General features: G+C 42.9%; 2 protein-coding genes across 3 annotated transcripts in view; one reads left to right on the top strand and one right to left on the bottom strand.

The window, feature by feature from the left end:
* PCSK5 (proprotein convertase subtilisin/kexin type 5) overlaps positions 1-16,260 on the bottom strand; it is a 261,404-nt gene extending 245,144 nt beyond the window's left edge. The window contains exon 1 of one of the 2 annotated variants that reach the window (XM_030004192.2): positions 15,539-16,260. In XM_030004192.2, coding sequence (XP_029860052.1) covers positions 15,539-15,736 — 198 coding nt within the window. In that variant the 5' untranslated portion in view covers positions 15,737-16,260. The remainder of the gene's footprint in view (positions 1-15,538) is intronic. The other variant, XM_030004193.2, reaches the window with a different exon arrangement.
* A 71-nt stretch (positions 16,261-16,331) lies between these two features.
* On the top strand, positions 16,332-18,309 carry LOC115336729 (collagen alpha-2(I) chain-like). Its single transcript, XM_030004195.2, has 2 exons — positions 16,332-17,068; positions 17,780-18,309. Exons 1-2 carry the CDS (start codon positions 16,380-16,382, stop codon positions 17,997-17,999), a joined length of 909 nt encoding a protein of 302 aa, XP_029860055.1. The 5' UTR covers positions 16,332-16,379; the 3' UTR covers positions 18,000-18,309.
* The last annotated feature ends 7,329 nt before the right edge of the window (positions 18,310-25,638 follow it).

The following is a 25,638-nucleotide window of genomic DNA, read 5'->3' as shown; positions in this document are numbered from 1 at the left end:
CAATATCGTAACATTTGTTTCAGTAAACAGCCCCCATAATGAAGCTATCGAATACGAAACAAATACCTAAAACATTTTGAGGGGTCAACTAAATTGCCACTGCTTTCTGAAATCTTTTTTTTTTTCCCTTTCCTAACTCACTACTCTGTAATTTAACTATCTAAATGATATACTGCATGGCCTGAAATGAGCTTTGTCACTATTTTATTGACTTCAAATTCTATTTCACATTGTATCACTGAACAAATGTAAAATGATGACAGAATGAGGATGGATACTCATGCAGTATCATGAATGTTTATTTAAGTAGCAAACAGAACTGCCATATTCCATATATTATTAGCTACTCCAGACTCTTAAGGATTATTGTTTCTTGTAATCGGTACTCTCTGATATGTAATTATAATAAAACATAAGAATGACGCTTGACAAAGTTCTGACACTGCTATTTCAATCATGCAAACAGTATAAAGGGTGGTTAAGAAATAGGTTTTCTTTTTTAACAAACTACAGCAAGAGAAGTTTCACAGTAAAGAATGTCCATATTAATTTCCTTTTAAATCTCGATCGTGAAATATTTAATAACTGTTGTCCCTGTCTTGAAACTTGTAAACATCTACCCAGTCCCAGTGGGATCAAGTCCCTTCTCATTTACAAAACCATAAATCAGAAATAACTCTGTTGAAGCTAATGGAATTTAAGAGGCATAAATCAAGGGCAATCAAATCTAATGGGGTTACTTGTATTAGTAAAAGATTTAAGAACTGGGCACCAAGTTAGATATACTGTTATATCTCTATCCAGTTATTTAAACATCAATATAAAACTCTTAAGCACATTAATAGCAAGAGAGTTTATAACATTCAAAATGACTAATGCAGTGACCTACAGTAGTCATACTGTTTCCAGTGAACATTTATATTGCCAGCAATAAACCTTTTCACGCTGTACTTTGTCTTACAAATCTGAATTCAGCTCTTATTGGTCATAGTAAATACAAAGTTTTCATTTAACTGACATTCTCATGAGACTTGATTTAAGCAATTTCCTCCTCTATCACCAATATAATTTACTGAAGAGTAATAAAGAAATGACTCATGGGAATATCTCCGAGTGAGTTAAGTTCATCTATATGGCATGTGTAGGCACTAAATCCAATGCTCTTGTACGGCGAACCTAGATCACACGTCTTCAACTTTGTACTGTATCAAAGTCTAATGACTTTCCACTGTCTACAACATGCTTAACTGAACGCAGAGAAGCATGCAACTTGTCCAGAACCAGGCATGATGCTGATACTTTCACCTACCTTATTTGGTTAATGCTAGAGCTGTACAAGGTTTGTCCGTATCCATTATTTATATAAGCACTCTCTACACCCACATGTAATCTCATTGATTTTGATAAGACAACTTGAACAACAACTATTCATATGAGTACCAGTTTCTGGAGATGATCTTATAGTTTCCTAAGTTTAATAGTGTGAAAACAAAAAAAACGTCTCTCTAACAGGTTCTAAAGATACACGTAAAGAAAATGCAAGTGAGTAAGCAAACAAGACCAAAAAATAATCCCAAAATGACTGCTTTATGTAGCATTCAAACCTAGCAAGAAAGAAAACATCAACATCATCATAACCAATGTTTAGTGAGGATTTAAAAAAAATATTACAGCACACCAAGGGACTGTTAATTCTAGCATAGTCATGTAATATTCCACTAAAAGTAGTTATATGCAATCACAACAACAACAAAAAAATGTGATGTATTAGTTCAGATATACACAGGTCTCTCCTGCTGTACCAACTTCCATAGTGCCAGAAGAGCGATTAAGGTTCAATTCAGCTTTCACTGGAATCAGTGGGATCTTCTACTGTATTTAATGGGAGCTACAATAAGCACTTAATGAAGAAACTTTTTTTTTTTTTTTTAATTCAGACCTCAGTGAGGCCTACATTTTAAATTGTTAGCATCCTAATGTCTAGGGTCATATACCAGATTCTAAATTACTTCAGACTACAAAGAAAAATCAAGAGCTGATATCCAATTCATGATGAAATATCTAAATTTACTAAAACCAACGAAAAACAAGTCACAGCTTTCATACACTGTCCATTTCACACATTTAAGGAATATTCCTTAGTGGCCTTCTTGTTTGGAGAGCAGAATCTTATAATCTGAGGGCTGAGTGAATGCTTAGCTGTGTACCCAAAAGTAGATTTTCTTGGAGAAAGAAGAAATGTTTCTAATGTATATTTGTTGAATAAGTTGGTATTAAATAGATAATAGAAAATTCTGAAATAGTGAAAAAACAGTTAGTTAGAATGTTAGCAATGAACTGGATAAAACCATGTATTCTTCTTTATAAATGGATTTGCATTTCCATTTTGAAACATTTGTTTTCATGTCAAATGAGTCCTACAAGCTCAGAAACATCAGGAAATCAACACAGATTCCAGCCACCACTACAATTGCTCACTGTGCAGTTAAGCGTGTCAGATTAATATTTGTAGTTGCCAAGCGAGAAATGGAAATTACTCAAATTTCACAAGATGGGAATGGTATTTACATAGAAGAAATGCTCTTCCAAAAGAGCAGTCTTTTGCAATGGTAGAACCATTTATTGATAAGACCTGTGATGCCAACATAGTCCAGAGCCCCTTTAGGTCACGAGCTGGTTAACTCTTTTAGAAAGCAAGTCTCGAAGATTCTGTTTAATTCTGGTTATCAGTTTTCTCAGGTGATGGCCTTGTGATTTGTCAGTTGGCCACAATCATCATGCACTGGCCTAAGAATTATCAGGAAGAGTCCATTCACTGACAATGGATATTTAAAATTCTCTGAGCTGAAACAAAGGTATTGCTTAATCAGACAGGCAGAAAGGAGTAATGACAGTAATGCAGAGATGGGCATGTGTCAAGAGCGTCAAGAAAATCCCAGATATTGTCACACATGTCCTTTCTGGAAATGACCTTGTACTTCAAATAGGTGTGAATAAAGTCCTACTAATGTTGTGCTTTTGACCCAAGGAAGGGGAATGATTTGGCTTACAATGGAGCAAAAGGGAATCTTTCAAGAGGAAAACTGAGAACAGTATCATAGTTAATACTGTCATCCTAGTTAGAGCTGGAGCTCTTGTTGTGTGGTGGTGATGGGACACACCTGGTCTGTCAGACTTTCTGATACAACTGGGGTACCTGCAAATGCATTTCTAATATTCATACTAAAAAGTTACTGAGGCCTTTACAAACTGCAACTGAATACTTTGCTGAGCTAAATTTCAGACTCTCTTTGAGGTCCAGTGAGAGAAGTGATTTTCTTTAAAAGCAGAAAAAGCTAATCTGAGCTGTAAGACACTGTTCAGGTATCTGCATTGGCTCCACTCCCAACTGGTAAAACTACTGCTCCTCATGCAGGATGGGGCTTGGTTGCTCAAGAGGAAACAGAGCTTATTCTGCAGTCCATTCCTGCAGGGAAGCAGTGCTACTCATTTCCAAGAGGGGCAGGGAACTTTCTGAGCTTAAAGCCCTGCCATTGCTGTTCATTCATGCTTGGCTCACTAGAGCCCAGCATACTCACAAAGCATCGACTTTTTTTTCGAACTTTAGCATTTGATTGATTTGTTTGCTTCAGTTCAGCTCAGATGGGTTACTAGAGATATGATACTTGAAGTACAAATATGCTGCAGTCCAGAGTGTGGAAGGAATATGGATGAAATACCTGAATAAAAACACTCAGTAAATTAAAGTAATTGAAAGCAATAGGAGCAGTGGCATGAAATCTGTTACTTAAAAAACAGTTTTCACGTTTCAGGACAGCTGGGTGGCAAATGTGATGTCAATTTTTAAAAGGAGATCTGAAGCGCTATGGACTTGCAAGTCACTACCAGGCAAATGGGTAGAAACTAAGAAATAAGACAATTAATGAACACTTGGATAAATAATGACCACTACGGAAACAGTTAAACAGAGTAAAATTCTGCCTTACAAATTTATTAGTGTTCTTTGAAGAGGTCAAGCATATAAAGATGGGTAGATAGATAGACTCTTGTTGGACTTCCAAAAGGCTTTTGACAATGTCCTTCACCGACAGCTTTTAAGAATTTAAGAATCCATGGCATAAGGTCTTTGCAGAAGCAAGCAATCAGTTAAAAGACTGAAAACAAAGCTTAGGAGTAATTAGTTATTTGTTTAATAAAAAGCAATTAGCTTCTCGCAATGGGTGGAGGTCCCTGCTGGAGTTCTGCTGAGGTTCATGGTAGAATCTCTTCTGGGACCCACACTATTTCCTAAAAAAAATTACATGGAAAGGGGAGTGAGCAATGAGGTATAGATGTCAGCTGTTGTTAACAATCACAGATGTAAAGACTACGGCTGACTATGTGTGAGCTGCAGAAGGACCCTGCAAAACTGAGTGATGACAATAAAATGACAAATGAAATCCAGTGCCAACAAATGTAGATGAACTGATCTACAGACCTAACCTCACACTAAAATGAACTCTTTTGAGTTGCCCAGTACCACTGAGGAGTGATGATCTCAGGGTTATGGCAGACTAATCCATGGAAACTCAGCTTGGTAGAAGTTCCAACAGCAAATGACATACTAGATATGATCAATAAAAGTATGGAGAATAAAGCAGAGAACATGGCACCATAGGAATAATCCAAGGTTTTGCCACACTTTAAGTACTGTGTGCAGTTCTAGTCCCCTCTATTAAAAAAAGACATAGCAGAGCTGGAAAATTTCCAAGTGGGAGAAGAAGGATGGACAAAGATGTTGTACACCCTCTGTATGGGGAATAGCTAAGTAAGCGAAGCCTTTTCAGTCTATATACACAGTCTATATTCAGTGTATATGACACACTTTATGGCAAAATACTAGAAATCTAAAAAAATCATGTATGGCATAAGAGTGGACAGAGATTGACTTTCATCAGTCATCAAGTGAAGCTAGTAAGCAATAAGCAAAAGAGAGGTGGTCCTTCATGCAGTGAAGTAGCAAACCTTTAAAATCCTTGCCAAAGAACATTGTGGATGCTGAAAGTTTACTTTTATTTGAAAGATTGGACAAGCATCTGGACAAAAAAAACATCAAGAATTTCTAAGTATGCAGAAACCATATCCAGCTCAGGCAGTCTCCTGAGCTGAAAACAGCTGACAGGAGTGTTAGGGATAAGCATCAGATGCTTGTTTTGTTCATTCTCTCCCACAGACAGCAACTTAACACCACTGCCATAGCCAGGCAGGTTAGGTGGATCTTCTAGCTGACCCAGAATGGCCTTGCATCCTTACAGGTCTATTTGAATAAAGGCTGTTCACATGAACAAAAATGTTATAGGAACTACTTCTCTATGCCCTAGATGTCAGAAGGGAGACTACATGCTACCATTGATTAAGCTAAATATTTAAAAATGGAAACATTATCCAATTCTAGGCTTGAATTTCAGCCACACAGCACTACTCAGTAACACTTTCATAGCCCACTAAGCACTCCTGCACAAAATCCGGTGGTTTTATTACAGTTTGAACAAGAATGATAAGAGCATGTAGCAAAGGTTTTAATTGTGACTTGTAACATCTCTGTAACTTCTGTTTGGCACTGGAAAACAAATGTAAGTGAGGCCTATTCCCTGCTGGCACAAAAACGTCTCTAAAGAAAAAAAAAAAAAAAGGAGAAAACCCAAAACTTGACAAAAGTGGCCCCTCATGGATGGCTATCCCTCATTTAAAAGTCAGCTGTCTCCCTGGGAGCAGATTCCTTCTATATGGAAGTCTCTGCTTAGAATTTTTTTCTTTCCTAGCTTGTTTAGAACTACATAATCCATGATCATGCCTGGCTAACGTGCCTTTTACAATCTCATCTCCATCATACACTATCATGTAATCCACAAGAATTTCCAGAACAAGCTATTCTGGCAGGATTTCATGGTGTAGCTCTGATACTCTTCTGGACTTGCCAACGTTTCATTCCGAAGAGTTTTTCATTCTGCAAATATCAATCAAATTGGGTCCAGTATGTTGCCAGATAATCACTTACTGTCTTAAGCTATATATCTCTGGCAAGCAAAATTCTGTTTGATCATACTTTTCCCTGTGTTTGGCAGGTGACAAAGAGCACCACAGTTCCTCACTAGGGACTATATGATTTATTCACATCCACGGCTGACATATGTATCTCCCCACTTTTTGATTTTACAGTTCATCATTTGGAGAGGAAGAGAAAGATATACTGGTCAATCACAGAACCACAGAACACAGCTGCAAAACATGCAAATACGATACTGGAAATACCTTGCCTGACAAAGTCCAGAGAATTATTTATGACATTGTACAAAGCAGTAGAGAGGTTGTATACAAGCTGGCCATCTTTTCTGGTCAAGGCAAACAGATGCCAATCAAAACACAGCAACCGGGATGGTCATGGGACTGGGAAGCCTATCTTCTAGCAGGAAACCAGAAGGTACAAATGCAAAAGTGAAGGCTGGTTCCCCCTGCAAACGTGCTGGAGAAACAGACGAGCCACTTAAGCACAACAACAGATATATAGTGGCCATGACTAAATTCAGTCTGTAAGTTGGAAGCCACCACACAAAAACTGGTTAGTTTTAGACTTGTTTAAAACGGGGGTGAAAAATCCATTTATGAACACCTTAAGTATACTATAGCAATCACTGATGATCTAGTCCAATCCAATATCCTTGCAATTTTTATATTTATTTTGAGCTGATGCTTTGCAAATTAAAAACTGTATCTATCTTCAAGTACTACTTGATTAACAGTCCCCTTCAAATTCCTGAAGTAGGGCACAAAATTAAACTATGGAACAGTAGGTCAAAACTATGTAAGTAACATTGATATATCTATTTATTACAGCAGGGCAGCAAATGACTACCTGGCAGAGTTGCTCTAGAAACTGTTTTGGTCAACATTTCAACTAGTGACTTGAATATTGGCATAGGAAAGACACCTATTAAACATAACATACATGAAGAAGCAGAGAGGATCTGCAAGCATATTGAGGGGCAGGAACAGAATTCAAAACAAACTGAAACTGTGAAACGAGGTCTGGAAAAACAGGGCAAGATTCAGCAAAGACGTATGCAAAGTACTACACCTAATCAATAATAATCCACCAGACAAATTCAGGCTGGAGAACAATGGGCTAGGAATTTGGCAGAAGCAATCTGTGAACCATAGCAGATCACAAGCTGAACTAAGTCAACAAGGTCAAATGGCTACAGGATAGACAAACACCATAATGGGCTACATAACAGGAGGGCTGTCCTGAACACAACTGAAGGAATCCTTATGCTGTACTCAGCTGTAACGCTCTAGCAGCTCCTTGCTCAAGAAGATGAGGATCACTTCAAAAGACCAGAGTCAAACAGGAAGACTGATCAGTGAAAGCCTGACCTATATGAAACAAAGGAAAGGACTGGGCTTGGATGAAAGAAGATAAAGGTGGGTGGCAGGAAGAGTGGAACTATACAACTTTTCTGATGTTGTTACTCTTTATGTTCATAGAGAAACAAGAAATACAGGCTTTGAACTGCAGAAAGAGAGATAGAGTTGAGACTTCACTGGGGCAAAGATGATAATGAGCGACTAGAATCGACCATGGCCTGGCGCTGTGGAGCTTCCTTACTGAAGACCTTCGAAAACTGGTTAAGTATCTGCCAGGAAAGATGTGGGCATAGCTGATCCTCCTCAAGGGCACTGCGTTGGACAAACTGATCTGTAGAGATGTGCCCCCTGCCCTTCACTTCTACAACTGTCATCTATTGTCAGCGAGAGGTCATGTCATACCACACATGACCACTGTCACACCAGAGGTATGATGCACTACTGATTTACCTCAGTATGTTTTACAGATTTCTTCTGGTTCTTCCATTTCCATCTGGCCTGGTCCACTTTATGTATTTTGTTTGAGACGGGCAGTTCCCACAAACATTGCCATTTGTAAGTTGGGCTTGCAACTAACTGTTATTCTTAAAAGTATAATTTAGTGTCTGTCTCCCTAAGGGCTTTAAACAAAAAATCATCACATAATTTGTAGCTTGACTACTATGCTGTTAAACAAGATTCTCGTCTTCCCTCATTTTGTAACAACATACAAAGACTATTAGATTGCCTCTATCACCAGAACCCATTTGGCACAACCTTTTCTTCATCCCTCTCCTAATGAAAGCTCACATTTAGTAGTAGTAGGCTCTGCTCTCTCTCCCTCCTCCCTCTCACTTTTAACCACACAGACAAGAGAACTATGGCTAAGTATGAAGTAATTAGCCATGGCATACCCTTTGTATTCTCCACTATGTGATGGTTTTCTGTTTTTGTGGCATGTGAGCATTTGCAAGAATGTTGTTTCAGTGCTTACATTTTCCAAAGATCTTTCTATCTGGTGGTTATTCTCTACCAGTCCCTAAATGTACTTTTTTCTGACATGAATAAGAGAAAATTCAATTTTCCTTGGTCTATCTGTGTAACCCCACTACATCTACATGTGCATACAGCTTAGAGTACACCTAGCTTTGATTCTTTTAGTACCGTAGTCTGATGCTTGCATCTTTAATACTCACGACTTCATTAAACTTATCCCAGGTATTAAATTTTAGTAAGAGTATACTCTGTTTCAATGCTGTGACCACACAGGCTCTTAAGGGGCACGTCTGTTCTATTAACTGTCTATATCATAATTCTGGGGTAGCTGAACATCTTTGCACACAGAGGCCTATCATCCTGCTTTTCTGAGTGATCCATGTAAGGTCACTTCCTTCCTTTGCTGAAGACAACAACCTTACTTCAGGCTCTTTATCTTAAAACAAGCTCCCTTTTCTCTTAACTAAATGCTTTTTTTTCTAGTTTTCCAATTTCAGCTACTCAGTTTGCAAAATTTCCTTTTGCCTCCCATCAGGAATAGATTTGGAAAATGGAAACCAGCCATTTCTCCCATTCCTTCTGATCAATTGATGTTGTTACACAACACCTTCTCTGTGCCATCAATGGGACCTCAGGTTTGAAATTAACTAACTTTTATTAACTCTTTGTGTGATTTGCTGGCTCTAAATCTATAAACTCCCAATTAAAAAAACCCAACCAACCAAACTAACCTTTCGGCAAATCACATCAGCATTTACATTACCTAAAAACCCACATCTGTATATCTAACAGTGACTCCTAGGCCACACCTCAAGCTTAGCACACTTAGGTGTCTTTTGGCAAACACTGTGTATTCCTTGCAGGAAGCAAATTGGAGGGAAAGGGTAGTCTGTCACCTGCCAAGGGTGGGAATTAGGCCACTAGACCCTGGAAGAGATCAGAAAAGAAGAATTACTTGAAGAATACAATTAGGAGAGGAAAGATGTAATCTTCAAAAGTGCTGACCCATCCTCAAGCCCTGCCTAGAATTAAGAAAGAAAAAGGAATTAGAAGGATCTAAAGTTTACTCCTGTGCTAATTAATGCAGCATTTCTCTCCCTTGTTGGAGCCACAGATAAGATATCTTCATTTCTTCCATCACCTTTGGGGTATCAGCTGTTTGTTTCTCCTGCTCTCCCACACCTTCAAAGAAAGTCCCCTGCCTGAATGAGAAACTCCTGGCACCTGATGACAGCAACCTGCAACTCATGAAGCACTACTTTCTAGAAGACCACAAGCCTAGAAAACATTCCTTATTTTGAAGCCCACACATTTCAAATTCAAATAAATGCATGTGCCCAGTCAGTTACTGGAGCTCCTCCTCTTTTATCTATATAAATGAAGAAGTGAGGGGAAAAATAGCTCAAGAGCACGAAAGCCTTCAGCACTGGAGCCTAGAGTAGCATTCCCAGCTTCTCAGATGCTTCACAAGTCATGCCTCTATAAGCTGGTTCTTTTAGCAGCAAACGACAAACTTACATCCAGTGAGAAGCTGTGTTTACAAGAAACGAGGACATTAATGGGAATCAAGGTGACATATCAGTATACCTTAATTTTCATGGCTGTATCAAAATAAAGCTTCCTTCTTTCACTGTATAGTAAGGAATCACCACGCTGTCAACACAGTCATAATATTTATGCCAATTGTACAAAATGCTACACAGACTGTATGTTTAACCCTCAGCAGCTGCAAACAGCTAAAGAAACTTTCCCAAAAGTCAGTGACACATACTTTGCTTTAAGAGAAAGGTCTGCTTAGTGCAGCCACTGCAACACAGAAGGGTAAAATATGTCAGCAAGGAGCTGCTGGAGGATGCATTATACTCCGAATTGCTCCATCCAGCGTGTAACTTAGAACAACTCCTTGGCCGCTTTGCATTCTACTACCTTATCAAAGTCCCAGAGGGCTTGCTAGTCCAGACCACTTTCTTAAAAGACCCATGCAAAAAGAATAGAGGCAATTTTTTTAACGAGACAAGGATTCACTCACTAGAGAAACTACTAATTGCACTTCAAGGGTAGGCCAGCAACCCCTGCAATACATGCGAAAAGGAAAAAAAAAAAAAGTCAACTCTATTCATTTAAGTCGTGATATTACATGTTTGTGCTGTTTTAAAGCTCAGTGAAACACAGACCTTGGGCAGATTCTTTTGTAGCTTATACTGATGCTTCACTGTGTTTCCTCCCTTGTCTTTAATGCAGCTGTGGTTATGTCACAGAAATGACATTACCAGTAACCAAGTATTCAAGCCTAAAGTTTTGGGACAGGCCTTTAACAGCCTTAGATGAAGGCCTGTTAATTTGAGTGTCAGCTCAAGTGGGCCCTACTGTCCAAATCAGAAGCTCCAAACTGGTGGCACTAACTGCAGCAGTCAAAATCACTGACTTTCCAAAGGATATCCTGCCCACTTGTGTCCGTCAGTAAGGGGATCTGCTGCCTCTGTTTTTGTGATACATAACCTTTGTTCAGTCCTGTGGGGAAAAGAGTTTTCCAGCAGAAACTGAGTAACAGTTGATACAACGATAGGTCTAAGTTGCTGCTCTATGCTTTTCCAAGCCATAGATGAAGAAAATTAATGACAATGTCACTAGATTCACTGCAAGAATTCAAATATCTTTGAATAAGCTTCTATGTCTACTGTCAACTTCACACCGGTAATGGTAAGGAAATACAGGATAAATGAGCAGTACGTTCGAGCAATTTGTAGGAAACTAGAACCAGAACATGCAGCCTGGAAAAACACAGAGTAAAAGAGGATTCTTTCTTTGTTGTGCCGTGTCCCCTAAAAATTAATGGAAAACTCCTCTTTTCAATAAGCAGAGAAGCAAAAACTTCAAATTTCTGTAACAAGAGATGGAAGCCACAGAAGAAGTTTGAGAGCAACAGGAGTTTACCAGAAGCTGTGAGTTGCAGGAGTTCTCAACAGCTCACCAGCAGGTGATCTCACGGCCTCTTTTAACATCCCTTTCTGCCATCTATTTCTGACTGACTCGTCCAGTCATTCAGGTAGGCTTTGTAGCTTTCCTGTCATCACCGTGGCAATGAAAATCGACTTAAGAGGTATTTCAAGACTTAACTTGATATTCTCCAAATCACATGAGGACCAAAAAAAGGAAAAGCTAAATTCCGCATGTTACCAGGAATGCACCAAATAACAAAAACTGGGAGAAGGGATGTTGTCCCCTGTTTATGATTCACAGCCTTCCTTGGTCTACTGTCTTGTGTCCACTGATCAACTTAAGGTACCTTTCAATACCATTTTTCCACAAACACAACCCAAATATTGCCTACTCTTGACTGTTTTACTCCTAAGCTACCCTAAACTCTCTCTCTTCCATAGCACCCTGCATCTCCACTCATGCAAAATTAACAGGGTGGCTGGTAAGAACAAGACCTTCAGACCCTTCTGTTTTCCACTACTCCCTTCAGCTCTAATCATGCAATTAACTGTTGTCAGAATACTCCTGGTTTGCAACTTTGCAACTGCACCTACTTGACTTTCATCTTTTATACACAGTTTCACCACCTCTTATCTTGAATATTTTAATTCCATTATTTTTCTGGGTCATTTGTACTGAGTTGGTTCTTTGGGCCAGCCATATTGGGATTTGGATTCAGTTTTTTTGCACTTTCTTCTTAGAGGTGAGCTCACAATTTTAATTTAACCAAAAACATTATGCTTAATGCATTACACTAGGTTTTTTAAATCTATTTCAGATGATTTTTGGATTTGTATTTTTATGACATTTGTAATTACCTTCTTCAAGCAGAAATAAACAGCTTAGCTCTTACTGACACTTGCAACTTTAATTATAATATTTCAGCTTACCTAGAAGAGATATTATCTGCAAAACCAAAGCTTAATTGCCTGGCCATAGCTGCTACAATATACAGACATTAAGCATGTGAAGTCCTGCCTCTAACAGAGAATTCTGCTTACTGGTTATCTCTTTCAGTGTTTTCATAGTGTATTCAGCTAAGAGAATGTCTTTCAACATCTCATACCAAATACAGATTTTTAAATTGCTTGCAATTGTCTCTCAATAAAAAACAGTAGATTCTTGCCCCATTCTCATATCCTTTTGCACTTCCTGTTCTGTGTCAAATATTTTCCTGCTTTTCCAAATCTATGCAAAAAAGCCTGTTACAGGCAAATCTAACTCATCAGTCCTAGACCGCTCCTGACTTCCTTTCTCTAAAAGTTAATACCTTACTCCCTTTACCCAGCTTTATCAAGTGATACAGTCTACAAAGAGTGACCGATAACCTTCACAGAAAACAATGCACATTTTTTTGTATTTTTAAGAAATAGAGTTATAGAATTATTTTTACACAGGCTTTGAACCATATATTTACATGCTAAACTACGTATGGTCAGACCACAGCTATTTCGATTATTTTATGAACTCTGAATTCTCAAATTATAAATTCTATCTAGCAACCAGGTCAGTCTGATGAAAGTTGTATAAGCACTAGCTGGGAATAAACAAACAGACACTAGACTGACCACCAACATACTAGCTAACATGCCATCACAGAAATATCATTTGGAGATGATTTTGCAAGAAATAATCCGAAACTTAACACTGGCCATCGTAAAAAGATACCCATGAAAGAAAACTCTGCGTAAGACTTTGTGCAGATGCATGACACTTCTTAGGGCACGTAACTGTAATGGTAGAGTGCTGAGCTCTGTGTTGGCACAGCACAATGACAACTAGCACCCGGTTACTCCAAATCAAAATACATACAGGAAGCTTTCTGGAATTTCTTCACATATGCCCGCTGCCTGCTTCTTGTCCTTTAAAGGCTGGTTACAGTCAGAAGACGAGGAACCACCCATCAGTCTAGTTAATATTATTACTGAAGTTTTCTTTCTCATGCATCCATCATTTAACATTCCTATATTCATCTTCTACTTGCACTCTATCTGCATAACTAAGTCACAGTATTGGCTCCCTTCACATATGCTCTCTTTTCATCTGCATACCCATTAATGTATTTTCCAGTTTTTCATTATTTATAGTCTCTATTTTCTCTCATTGCCACCTGTATACCTGATCAATAATGTATCCATTATTAATATCTCATAGGTGTATACATGACACTTTCACTGACACATAAGAAGCTATAGTGGCTTACTACATTTCTTCCTTAATTCAACATGAGGTTTGGATGTTCAAGATATAAAAAAAGCAGGCCCTGAGTTAGCCAGCTGGCCTGACAAAAGACAAAAGGGGAAGAAGCACATCTTCCAACCGACTAACTGTTGCTTATTTCGGCACTATAAAGGCCCAGATAGGAATACAGAGAAACACCTTGAGCAAAAGATGTGTGTAAGACAAAAAAGAAAGACATCAATGCAAAAAAATTTGCGCTTGGATTCCTAAATGGCAGCTTCAAGGTGGGAGTTCAATTTTGACATGAAAGCTTCCTCCTGAATTTTTGTGCCTCCAGCTGCGAATAACATTGCCTACCTGCCCAAGTGCTCCAACAGGGAAGTTGGTACTCAGTTTTTCTACGTAACTGCAGCTTTACACATCACGTTTTGTGCTATCTCAGTGTCATTTTCCAGCTTTTCTTATGTAAATTATGTATCTTCATAGCCTGCACAGCTGTCTTATTCAGGCTTGCAATGACTGGGAAGGGTTGAGATGCATGCTTCAAACTTTTGATTCAATGATGCAGTACATGGGAACTCATTCTACAACACAAAGAGTAATTGGGTCTCACTTTGATCCGGTTGATGTAAAAGGCCTGTTGTGTAAATGCAGCTGGGTTTTTGTGACTCTCATGTATAAGATGAATCCTTCTGTACCTGTAAATGCTCATTTCTAAACTTTCAAATCATGTAGTGTAAACTATTGTCTAGAAAGACTGTGCTTGGATGTTCGCACGGGAGCGTGCAATGGAATTGTTTATTTTCTAGGCACTCACCTCGCTACTCATGTTTTGAGGACAATTGTCAGGAAATCCTAGGATACTGGGCACAAACTCTGTCAGAAAAAGTGATCTTAGGACATTTTGAACAGCACCTGTGCCTAGCTGTAGCAGGGGGGGGATTTTTCAGCATGATGCGATCCAGCGAGAACCAGGGGTTTCCTCACTTGCGTTCCTGGACCTGGCTGGATCCAAGAATTTTCTCACGGGTTGATCTCTGGATCTAGCCAGTCCAGGTGTTTTCTAGCGAAACATCTGAGGGCTCCGCAGAGCCCAGGTGCTGCCCAACCGGCCGGGCGCGGGCCGGGGAAGCTCTGCCTACAGCGCCGGCATCCGAGAGCCGACTTCTTCTCTCCCCTCATTCCACCGCAAAGCCGGCGGAAAGCGGGTGGGCTGCGGGACAGCAGCGCGGGCCGCAGCAGCGGGCGGGCCGGCCGGCTCCCGCCCTGGCCAGCCCCGCCGTCCCTCGGGCGCGCTGCCCTTCCCCGCGGGACCCCGGCGGCCGCCACACGCCCGGCAGCCGCCCCGGGGCACCGGGGCCACCCCTGTCACCTTTTCCTTCCGCACGCCCCGCCAGAAGGGGGGTCGGGACGCCCCCCGCGGCAGGCCGGCGGCCGCAGCTGCCACGTCCTGGCTGCCGGGGAGACGGGCGCTCGCGGCAGGACGAGCTGCTCCGGTATTGGCGTTTTTTTTTTTTTTTTCCTTTGCAAGGGGGGGGCAAGAGGGTGCCCGGCGCGGAGCGCAAAGTTCAGCCGCCGCGGAGGCAGCGCCCCGGCCGGGTCCCCCGCCCCCCCTCCTCCGGCCCGCGAACGGCTCCGCGGTGCGCGCCCCGCTCCGCACCTGGCTGCGTAAGGGGCGCTGCGGCCGCGGGAGCGGCCCCGGCCCCGACCCCGGCCCCTCCGGCGCGGCTCCAGCGTACCTGCCCCTGCGCATCACCTCCGCCGGCCCGCGGCGGGAGGCCGGGGCGGCGGGGGGCTTCGCAGGCCGCCTCGCCGCCGCCGCCGCCGCTGCGGCGGGGCCCGCGGCGGAGCCGGGGTCGTGCGGCGGCCGCCGAGTCGCCCGTCCCTTGCCCTTGCCCTTGCCCCGGCGACGCAGGGCGGCGGCGGCAGCGGACCCTGCCCGCCCGCCTGCCGGCCGCGCCTCCGGCGCCCGCTCGGAAGTAGTTGTAAGGAGGGTTACCTGTCCTATATTGACGTATCCATATTTGCTAGCTATCCTGTTGGCCTCCGGGAGCCCCCCAGTTATCCGCACAGCCCAGTGGTTGGTGTACAGGCGCGTCCTGCAGGCGGGCAGCAGGAACCCCAGCACCAGGGTGAGCCGGCAGAGAAGGTCCCCGCCGCCTCCGCCTCCCCAGCAGCAGCGGCGCTTCCAGCCCATCTTCTCCTCCTCCGCACACAACCCCCACAAAACTTCTCCTTCCTTCTTCCGAGGCTCTTCTCCTCACCTCCGGGCGGCACCGGCGGCGCGTCCTCCGAAGTTACCCCGAGGAGGAAACTAGGAAGAGCTTGGAGTAGTGCATTGAACCGCCCGGAGGTTAAATGATGAGGGGTTGGGAATAATGGTTATGATCGGTGATTACTGCTGTCCCCTCCTCCCGCCGCTCTTCGGGGATTAAGTAACTTGCTTGGAAAGCTTCTCTCACAGTTTCTGAGCGCCAGCTTCTCCCTCTGACCCCAGCTACATGGGAAGTCGTCCCTCCGCGGGGAGGAGGGCTCCCTCTCCCTCTCTCCGCGCTTCCCTGCTCTCTGACTTCCTTCCCCCTGCCAGCGATCTTCTGCCTCCTCTCCCGCGTCTGGCTTTTCCTCGCCTTCACTCTCCGTTTTGCCCGGGGTCCGGGAGCAGCTCGGCTGCGGCGGCAGGCGGTGTGTGAGTGTTGGCAGCTGAGCGCCTCAGTTCACTCCGGCTCGGCCACCTCCCTCTCCCCTCCCTCCCTCCTCCTCCTCCTCCTCCTCCGCCTCCTCCTCCTCCGCCTTCTCCACCCGCCCTTGCTCCCGCCCGGCAGCGCCGAGGGCCAGGGGAAATGGCAGCCGCGCCGCCCCCCGCGCTCCCGGGCCCGCTGCTACCGCCGGCCCCGGGCGCCGCCGCCCCCGAGGGCTGCCCCCTCGGCCCCGCCGGGCTGGGAGACCGCCGCGCCGCCGGCGGGGCCGCGGGAGCCGCGGCGAGGTGCGAGGCCTGCGGCAAGGCCTCGTGCCCGGCACCGGCGGCGACACCCCCCCCCCAGCCCTGCCCCCGCGGGGTGCCGGGGGCGAGGAGGGGCCGTGGGAGAGCCCCGGCTGCCCCGCTCGGCCAGGCCCGGCCCGCCGGCCCCGGGGGAGCGGGCCGGGGTGCCCAGCGGGACAAGAGGAGCCCCAAAGCTGCCTCACCGGCAGTCAGGGGCTGTGCCTTACGGGCGTCTGCCGGCAGCTGCTTTACAAACGTTGCTCGGTGTCGTTTGGCGCTGAGCTGTTGTCCTCCAAAGTCCGTTCGTGGTCACCGCGTTCGGAAAGAAGAGCTGGCGGCTGGCGCTTCAGCGGAGGAGCGGTGGTCGGGACGAGGAGCGCGGCCGGCCTGCTGCTCCCTTGTCCCCGTCCCTGCGCAGCGTTGGCCAACAGCTGCCGCCACCTTGCTGGGATGCGCTTCCAGCAGCGGAGCACGCGGGGGCCCTAGAAAAGATGCGGCTGGTCGTGTCGCGGCCCAAAGGCCACCAGTGACTGGAGGTGCCTCAGTGGGGTGAGCGAGAACTCGATGTCCACCCAAGCCCAAACTGTTACTCACCGGACTAAACCTTTAGAGCCACCACAATGGCTTGGGCAACCTGTAGATGTACTCCCTTTTATTTGAAATTTAGAATAAGTGTCAATAAAATTCAGTGCTACTGACCTACTGTGAGGATCCATTACAGGTTGTGAAGGAATGTGAACACAAGAAGTACTACTCTAATGTACTAATGTAAAAGATGTGGGTTTTTTTCTCCGAGGAACCTAAGGTGTCCTACAAAGTCAGGCAGCCATTCTTTTTCTCCAGGGACGTGAAGTATGAGAAGTTAAATGCTTTACAGAAAGTCATACAGTAACATGGAGTTCCTTTTGCCTCCCCTAAAACCTGTGCTCCCACCTTTGAAACCACTGTTTCCTTAATAAAGTAGAAATAGTACAATGCAGACAGCCAAAACTACATGTTCCACCTTAAACTCTCTGCCTTAAATTCATTCATTTTTCATTTAAACATCAGTATTATATTAATGGCGAAAGTCTTCCCACATCCTCTGATTGTTTTTAAAGGGGAGAAAAGGGGGAAGTTCGTTCTTTACCTCCCTGTTTGTTCTATGTCCCCCAAAATTTATTTGCCAGTGATTAGCTTTCCCTTGTTAGTATTTTTTCCTTTGGTTTGCATTATCATTTGCTCAGTGTATTACAACACACTGTTTGCTTCTGTTTGTAGATTTAAGACCTCGACGTGGCTCACCTTCCCTGGGATTTCACAGACGATGGCTCACTGTTTAGCAAATCATTCTTCTACTGAAACCACAATTAACACTCTCATCGGATTCAGCAGGAGCAGTGTTAGGCCCAGACGGTTACATCTTGCATCTAATATTCATAAATATACATTAATTGAATATGACATTAAATCTTCTCTAGCAATTAGCCCTCCTTATTGATTGGTTCAATGGTTATTATACAAGTCAATTCTCTTCCTGTATCTGGAGTGCTTCAAGTATGTTTAAACGTGAATGGCCGCCTTACTGAAGTACATAGCAATCAATGGGTCACAAAATCTGAACCTTGTGCGGTCTCAGTTTGTTTTTCTGAAGAGGATAAATTTAAAAATCTATTTTCTGATCTTCTCTCAGTGAATTTTACTGTTGTTTTCACCACCTTATTTCCTGCTATAGATGGTAGGGGTTTTTCTGGCACAAAAGGCACAAACTACAAGCAAAAAATAAAGCCATGCTGTCATGTATCTACTTCAAACTTGGCTTATACAACAGAGTGTTTTATACACAGGCACCAAAGCCACTAGGAATTGGTAGACTTGGTAAGTACATCATTGTCCCCAAGTATCTTTTCCTAACACTGCACTGCATCACGTAGCATAACAAAGATGTTGTGAAAGTTATGCTTTACCTAAAAACAGCCTCTGAAAAAGGAGGGACATAGTCCCCAGGAGCATTTTTTCTATGATTATAGAGTCCTCTTCGCTGAGGACAGAGGCAGGTGGCAATTGTAGCTAGTGTGGGAGCATTTGGACATTGGTCACAATGTGGAGCATTTGAACCCATTTCAGTGTGAACGCCAAACTGCAAAGTTTTGCTGAATATCTCATCACAGCCACATTCTCAGGGGGGACTGCACTTCCCTGCCCCGCCTTGCCCCCCCCCCCCCCCCCAAAAAAAACCAACCACACAAGAACTCCTGCACTCCTAACCCATGCCATGTTCTAAGCTGTTCCTTTCCAACACAGCTAGGAATTAAGTATACGGGGCACCAGCTGAGTGGAGAGACCTCTGAGGGGACTGTCAGCAGTGGTGTAGTTTTATTCAGCTTACCTGCTGTATGTGGACTGCTTGTAGCTGGTAGCAGAGCTTGCTTCTGTACTCTACTGGAGGCCAGACAGCTTGTCTGTACACACCATGCTTCAGGGAAAGTTTTTCTCCTCTGAGCAAGGGCACTAAATTGGTCCATTTCATCACTATTGTCACAACCTGTGCCTTTTATGTCTTCCGTGTCCCCCCCCCCCCCCCCCCCTTCGTACCCCTCTGCTATGATCAAAATCAATATCTGGCTGACTGCTCAAAATGCAAGTTTCCATGTGTCTCTGTCTTGTCCTTTATTTATTGATACTAATCCCTGAATCCCTCCTCTATTGTTAGTTCCAAATGATTGTGATCCAGGATCTGACCTCAGTCTCTGTTCTCACTTTCCTCCTGTTTGATCTAATTGCCTCTCTTCTCGCTATTTTGCCTCCCTAGTCCTGAAATTATTCTTTCCTTTCTAGTCCTTTCCTAGCCTGAAAATCCCTCTGGCTCACTAGCTCTGGCTGCCTCTCTACTGTGCTGTGCTTCATTTCAACTTTCCAGCACTTTTCTTTGTGAGTTTCGCACATCAGTGCTCCAGAGATGTGTTAGGCACCCTGGGGTCATAATTAAGGAGGAAACCACAGAGGGCATATATATAAAGGAAGTGGCAGCCCAAAGTCCTCCAGGAACAAGTCCTGCAAGCAGACGTGCTGGCCCCTGAAAACCTTCAGGAAAAGAGAACGTTTTCAGAAGGAACTGAGGGTACATGTTCATCAGCTTTTGGAGGGGGAGAGTCTGGAGCATAGTAGATGAAAGAATACTTTTCAGGGAAGAGAAGAGAAATCTTCAAAGAATGGAGGTTGTGTCAGGGAGTCATCTGGAGGTTGTCTCAGGGAGTCATGTAGAGGTTGTCTTAGAAAGACAGATAGTTTTGGAATCCAAAGGAGTATTCAGATTTCCTTAGTTCCAACGAAAACTGTTTTTTATAAACCGTGCAGCTAGGTCGCTTGACACCAGCCACCATACGATCCAATTTGCTGGTACACAGTTCTTTGATCTGCAGGTTTCCATGCTTCAGGCTTGCCTCTGATTTTATTTACTTTTAACTTGAACTGCTTTTGAAAAGAATAAAGATGTGGGTTTTTTTAAAATAAAACACTGGTTTTGCACATGATCAATTATATTAACAGTTTTTTCCTTAGCAAATACCTGCCTCCTTATGCTTTGAAACAGGATGTGATCCCTGTTTTGAGTATATCGCTCTTCTCATGAAAAGCCACCTATGTATGTCCAAATTTTGAGTGACAGTTTTCACCTGTACATTAGACACTTTTTTTGCATTCAGCAGCCAATACCTCGAGATTGCTTATCCTCACTGGGCATGCCTTTCACTGTTCCTAGTGTGTACACTACAGGGTCTGTACCCCTAACCCTGTATACGATCCACAGCAAAGCATGACTTTTATGCAGCAATTGCTGTTCCCACTTCTTGTTGGTCACTGTGAGAGTGAGCACGATAATTGACAGCAGTCTTTAATGAGCCTTCTGGCAATGCAGAGGAGGAAAGCCTTCTGCCCTGAATGTAGAGAAGACAAGAAACAGGGAGGGTGGAAGTACTCAACTGGGATAAAAAGTCTGGGGCAGGAGAAAGGAACAGAAAGAAGTAGGGACAGGTATTTGGCAGAGTAGTCGTCTGCCCAGGGTGTGCTCCAGCCCAAGTGTTGGGTTTCATCAGAGCAATTTAATGGCAGAAGTTCAGTGATTCACGTAAGGAAATAAAGGGCAGGATCTTTTATTTCCTGTCTGTTGGTAGTGAAGAAATAGAATTTGGGTCTGGACCTTGGAATAGGTGTGAGTCTGAGTTTTTCCTGATCACTGATAATTGGACTGATACTGCCTCATTCAGTTACCATGTGGATTTCATTTTGTTTTTATGAATAAGGCTGTACTGCATATTTTTCCATTCTGTTCACCCTGTGCTTTCTCTTACCTTTCCTTCTTTGATTGTGTTTATTGTCTTTTTTGAAGGATTGGCTTCCACCTCATTATAGTTCTGACCATAGAGGCAGGCACAATTTGAAAAGATGCTAGCGTTAGTGGCAAAACTATCTGAAGAGACTCCCACTGCTTGTACTGATGCCTGTACCAGCATGCTTGTTTGCCACCTTCCCATTTGTGCAGATGCATCTCTTTGATTGGGCTGAAATCTAAACAGTGTCATTAAAATAATGGTAACTTACATCTTTCTTTTTTTCTTTTTTTTCCTTATTTTTTTTAATTTTGTTTCAGAGATCTAGTTGACAGTGCAAGTAGCTGTACTAATGTTACTGGCAACCTACAGTGCATAGCTAGGATGAATGGCTAAGGCATGGAGAGAAAAGAAGCATGGTGGAAGCAGGAATCTTTTTGAGCTGGCGTCAGTGCCTGATCCAGCATTCTGTGACACTAAATCCTGAGTTTTTTTCAGAAGAACAACTGCAGATTTTCCCTTTCCAACTTCTCATTGGATTGTAAAGTTTCAACTATAGAATATCAAATACACGCAGAAAGTAAGCATCAAAATGACATTTCTAATGTTTGGCTATGAATTTTAGCTATGGAAATTATCTTAGGCCCCTTCAGTATGATGGTGGAAAAATCATTTATCTGAAATGACTCATCTGAGTGAATTCATCCTTGTGGAAGAAGTTGGTTTTTTCACCCAAGTTCACTTGAGTTAACATTCCAGTTAACTTGTTTCTCAATTGTCCCCTGCGTCAGAATTATTATAGCTACCCTTTTCTGTAAGACTGACTCAGCTATACTGTAAGTAGCTATAGGATTTTCCTTTCCTATTATAGTATCATAGACACCATCAAATGCAAAATCACTGTTTATTTCACTGTTCTGTTCTAGGCCAATATGTTGTTGTTAGCATATGGCTGAGATAATGTTCTTGCTAAGAAGAGTGGTCCAGTGGCAAGTGAGAATACAACTCAATTTTAAAACTATAAACATCATTAAAAAATACTAGCTAAATGCCCTTACCTGGAGAGAGAAAATGTAATCCCGCATATTCTGGGATGGCCCACCCTCATTTCATGAGCTCTAGTTGGGCTAGTTCCATTTGTGCCCAACCACCTCTTAGAGACTACTGCAGACCCTTCACTAGGAGAGCTGGTATTCAGCTGCTGCTTTACAGCCACATTTTGTACCTTCTTTAGAAATGGGATTGTATTCTCAGTCTTGTTCCCTTATCTTTGTTCAGGGGCTTCCATGAGACTTACCTTGTCATGATACTCATGTACATGCCTAAGAAACTAACTTCGTGATGATAGGGTGATTATGCTTAAGCTTCTTTGCCCTCTTCTTGTGGTATGAAAAAGTAGGAGTCATGTCTGTAGTCTTTAAGAGAACCTGAGCACTTTTTCCACTGAATAATGTGTAGAAATAATAGTTTTCTAGCAACCCTTTTAAAGTGGGGCTCTCCACTGCTCCCAACACAACTCCTGTGAATTACATACATGTCTGCCACTGCTTTGCACGGAAAATGTTTAGTGCAATTTGTTGGGCCTTGAAACAAAAAAGAGTTTCTTTACTACAGCCTGTGTCTAACAGAAGATATGACCTGGTAGTGGTGAGTTTATTAAAGGGGAAGGAGGCTGAAAGAACACCAACTATCATTTAGGAAGTATGACAGATTTTTGAACACTCTGTGTTCCAGACAGGAAGTTGGGAAGGGGTATTTTAGGACATATAACCTCTGTTTGTTTGTGATCGAATAAGAAATAATTTTGTTATAATTCTGTAATAATTCTCTCTTCAGGGAGTTCAAGATCACAGCTGTGGAACATTCTTTTCTCCTAAGATACCATTCACAAACTTTCTTGCTCCTGAATAGCAAAGAACTCGAAGGATTTACCAAACAGAAGGGTAGTGTGACCATTGGTGGAACTGCATATGCTCTTGCCTGCTGTAATAGTAATTAAACAATGCCAAGAGTGCAAAAATGGAAGTCTCCATTCATTGTTTATTAGTTTTAAACAAAAATGGAAAAATATTCAGCTATGTCTGATACATCCTGGCAGATTTTAAGTCTGAATGGAGATGGAGGGCAGAAACATGGACACCCAATAAGAATGGCCCAGCTACAAAGAAGGATACTGTGAGTGCAAAGTGGTTTTTTTTCCAAGGGAATGACAGATTTCTCACCTCAGAAACTCATTTTGCTGTGTCAATTCGTTAAGGAGACAATTCTGGTGTTTCTGTTACAATGGATAGAGAAAATGCACATCTCTGCGAATGCCCCTGCACTCTGCCTCCTGAAGAGCAGAGGTGCACTGACAGTTTCTGTCAGAGCCTCTCTGGTGTTCTTTGCTTTGGCACAAAGGACAAAGTAATCCATTGATGAGAGATCTTTCCTTTCCCAAATTCTATCCTTCATATTGTTTTCTTCAGAGTTTTGTGTTGTTGGGTTTTTTTGGGTTTGTTTTTGGTTTTTTTTCGTTTCTGCAGTCTATCTGCCTTTCCTTCTCTGATCATCTTTCTGCTGCTGGGAAGATTTATCTCTTCCCTCTTTGTCCATCCCATCATTTCTCCCCTTCATTCTCACGAAGACATCTATTCTGTATGTCCTAGTCATGGGATGTTATTCTCTGTGCTCACCTCTGTTTATCAGGAAAAACAAGGGACATCACAGCTGAAAATTTTCATGAAGGATAATGACCATGACGATGTGTATCTGGTATAGCATTGCTGAGAGGTCCTTGCTAAGGTATCATATCTTCCTGATAGGTAATAGCCTAGTGCTCTGTAACTGGTAGTCCATGTTCAAAATGCAGAGTCCTACAGTGGTAATTAACGGTAACTGAACCAGAAGTTACAGCACTGGTGAGTCTTCAGCACAGCAATGTGTAAACTAGCACTGGAGGAAGTAGCTTGTGAGGGAAGAAGAGGGATCTGGATGTCTTTAGCTACTCACTAATTCAGACAACTCATTTCTCCCAGAAAGTTCTGGGAATCTTGTATTTTATGTAAGCCTCCTATGAGTCCAGTTGTGCTCACCTGTGCATTTTTTATCTGAAATGTAGTGTCTGGAGAATGATGATAACTGACAAGTGAAATTAATACATCTATAGCCACAAAGCATCATCTGAGTTGAAAGTTTAGCTAAGTTCTTAGTTGTTTAACTACAGATCATTTTTAGATGGGCTTTTGATTCTGATGTATGGTGTTACATAACAAGAGTAAAAGAGGACGCAGGAGAAAAGGTAAGGAAGGAATGAAAGAAGGAATTAATGAAGCAAGTAATTAATTACCAAAATGAGGCTAGAAAAGTTAAGCTCCTGGTCAGAGTTAAGGCTGAAATAGACATTTTTTAGTAACTGATAAGAATACTGTGTGACTTTACCATGTGGGTAATACATGATTTATGATCTCCTTATATATTCATTTCCTTGCTGTTAAATGCCCCAGCTTTGTAAATGATGTGATACTGACAGTAAAGTACATTTTCTAGAGGGCTTAACTGTTTTTTAAAATGAAAGTTATTTTGGTTTGGATTTATATTGTAAGTGATGCAAAAGACAGTTTTTGCCACCTTTCTCTGCTGTTAGGAAATTAAACTCCCACAGTTCATGAGGAAATTAGATTGCTCCCACAAAAGTTTCACTCATTCTGGAAGAAATATAAAACACTGGTTCTAAATTACGTCAAGTTCTTCCGCACTCATAAGCACTCCACTCTTTCTTCCCTTCTGTGTCTTCCTCTCCCCTTCATCTCTTCTGTGTTGATTCCTCAGTTGGATAATTCAAAGCCAAATATTTGTATTTTAAAATCTTTGTTTCAGCAGCTGCATAATTACAGAGCAAACAAAGCAAGTGAGAACATTTGCCAAGATACCTGTTAGAAGTCTGACACTTCTCTGTGGCCCATTGTATTTACACTGGTTTTCTTCATGCTGTAAAATGCAGATTATTCCATGAAATAAATATAATGCAGAGACCTGTTTAATGTACAGAATGCATATTTGTGATAGGTAGCAGTTCCAAAAAAACACTGCCAAAATCATCATTAAAAAGAAAAGAGCAGCTATGGAGAGCCACCCTGAAAGTGATGTTGTTTGCACATTGGAAAGCTTTTACCTTCTTGTATTCTGAAGAATTGTTTCCTCAGTGAGAGGTATGTACATTACCATGCAACTATTTGCTGAAATGCAAGAAAGGATTCGTTTTTGTTAGTTCTGCAGGTCATAGCCCTAAATTTCAATATTCACAGTGTAAGAAGTAGATCTGTAGTTGTTTTGGGTTTGTTTGGCAGGGTTTTGGTAGTGGGGGAGGGACTACAGGGATGGCTCCTGTGAGAAGCTGCTAGAAGCTTCCACAGCTCCAAGTTGGACCCACCTCTGGCCCAGGCCAAGCCTGTCAGTGACAGTGGTAGCGTCTCTGGGATAATGTATTTAAGAAGGGGAACCTGCAGTGGGGGTAGAGATTAGAATGTGAGAGAAACACCTCTTCAGACAGCAATGTCAGTGAAGAAGGAGGGGGAGGAGGTGTGCCAGAGGAGGGGATGCCCCTGCAGCCCGTGGTGAGACAGCAGGCTGTCCCCCCCCAGCCCATGGAGGGGAGCGGGGGAGCAGATGCCCACCTGCAGCCCGGGGAGGAGCCCATGCCGGAGCGGGGGGAGGCCCCCCAAGATGGCCGTGACTCCGTGGGAAAGCCTGAGCTGGAGCAGTCTGTGCCTGAAGGACTGCAGCCCGTGGGAAGGACTCACACTGGAGAAGTCTGTGAAGAACTGTCTTCCG

This window comes from Aquila chrysaetos, chromosome Z, assembly GCF_900496995.4.
Source record: "Aquila chrysaetos chrysaetos chromosome Z, bAquChr1.4, whole genome shotgun sequence".
Lineage (NCBI taxonomy): Eukaryota > Metazoa > Chordata > Aves > Accipitriformes > Accipitridae > Aquila > Aquila chrysaetos.
This window is presented reverse-complemented; position numbering and strand designations above follow the sequence as displayed.

Excerpts from the sequence above, each read along its gene's own strand:
- LOC115336729 (XM_030004195.2), top strand. The coding sequence starts at position 16,380 with ATGGCAGCCGCGCCGCCCCCCGCGCTCCCGGGCCCGCTGCTACCGCCG. Across the intron at positions 17,069-17,779 it reads ACTGGAGGTGCCTCAGTGGG|ATTTAAGACCTCGACGTGGC; the intron begins GTGAGCGAGAAC and ends TTCTGTTTGTAG.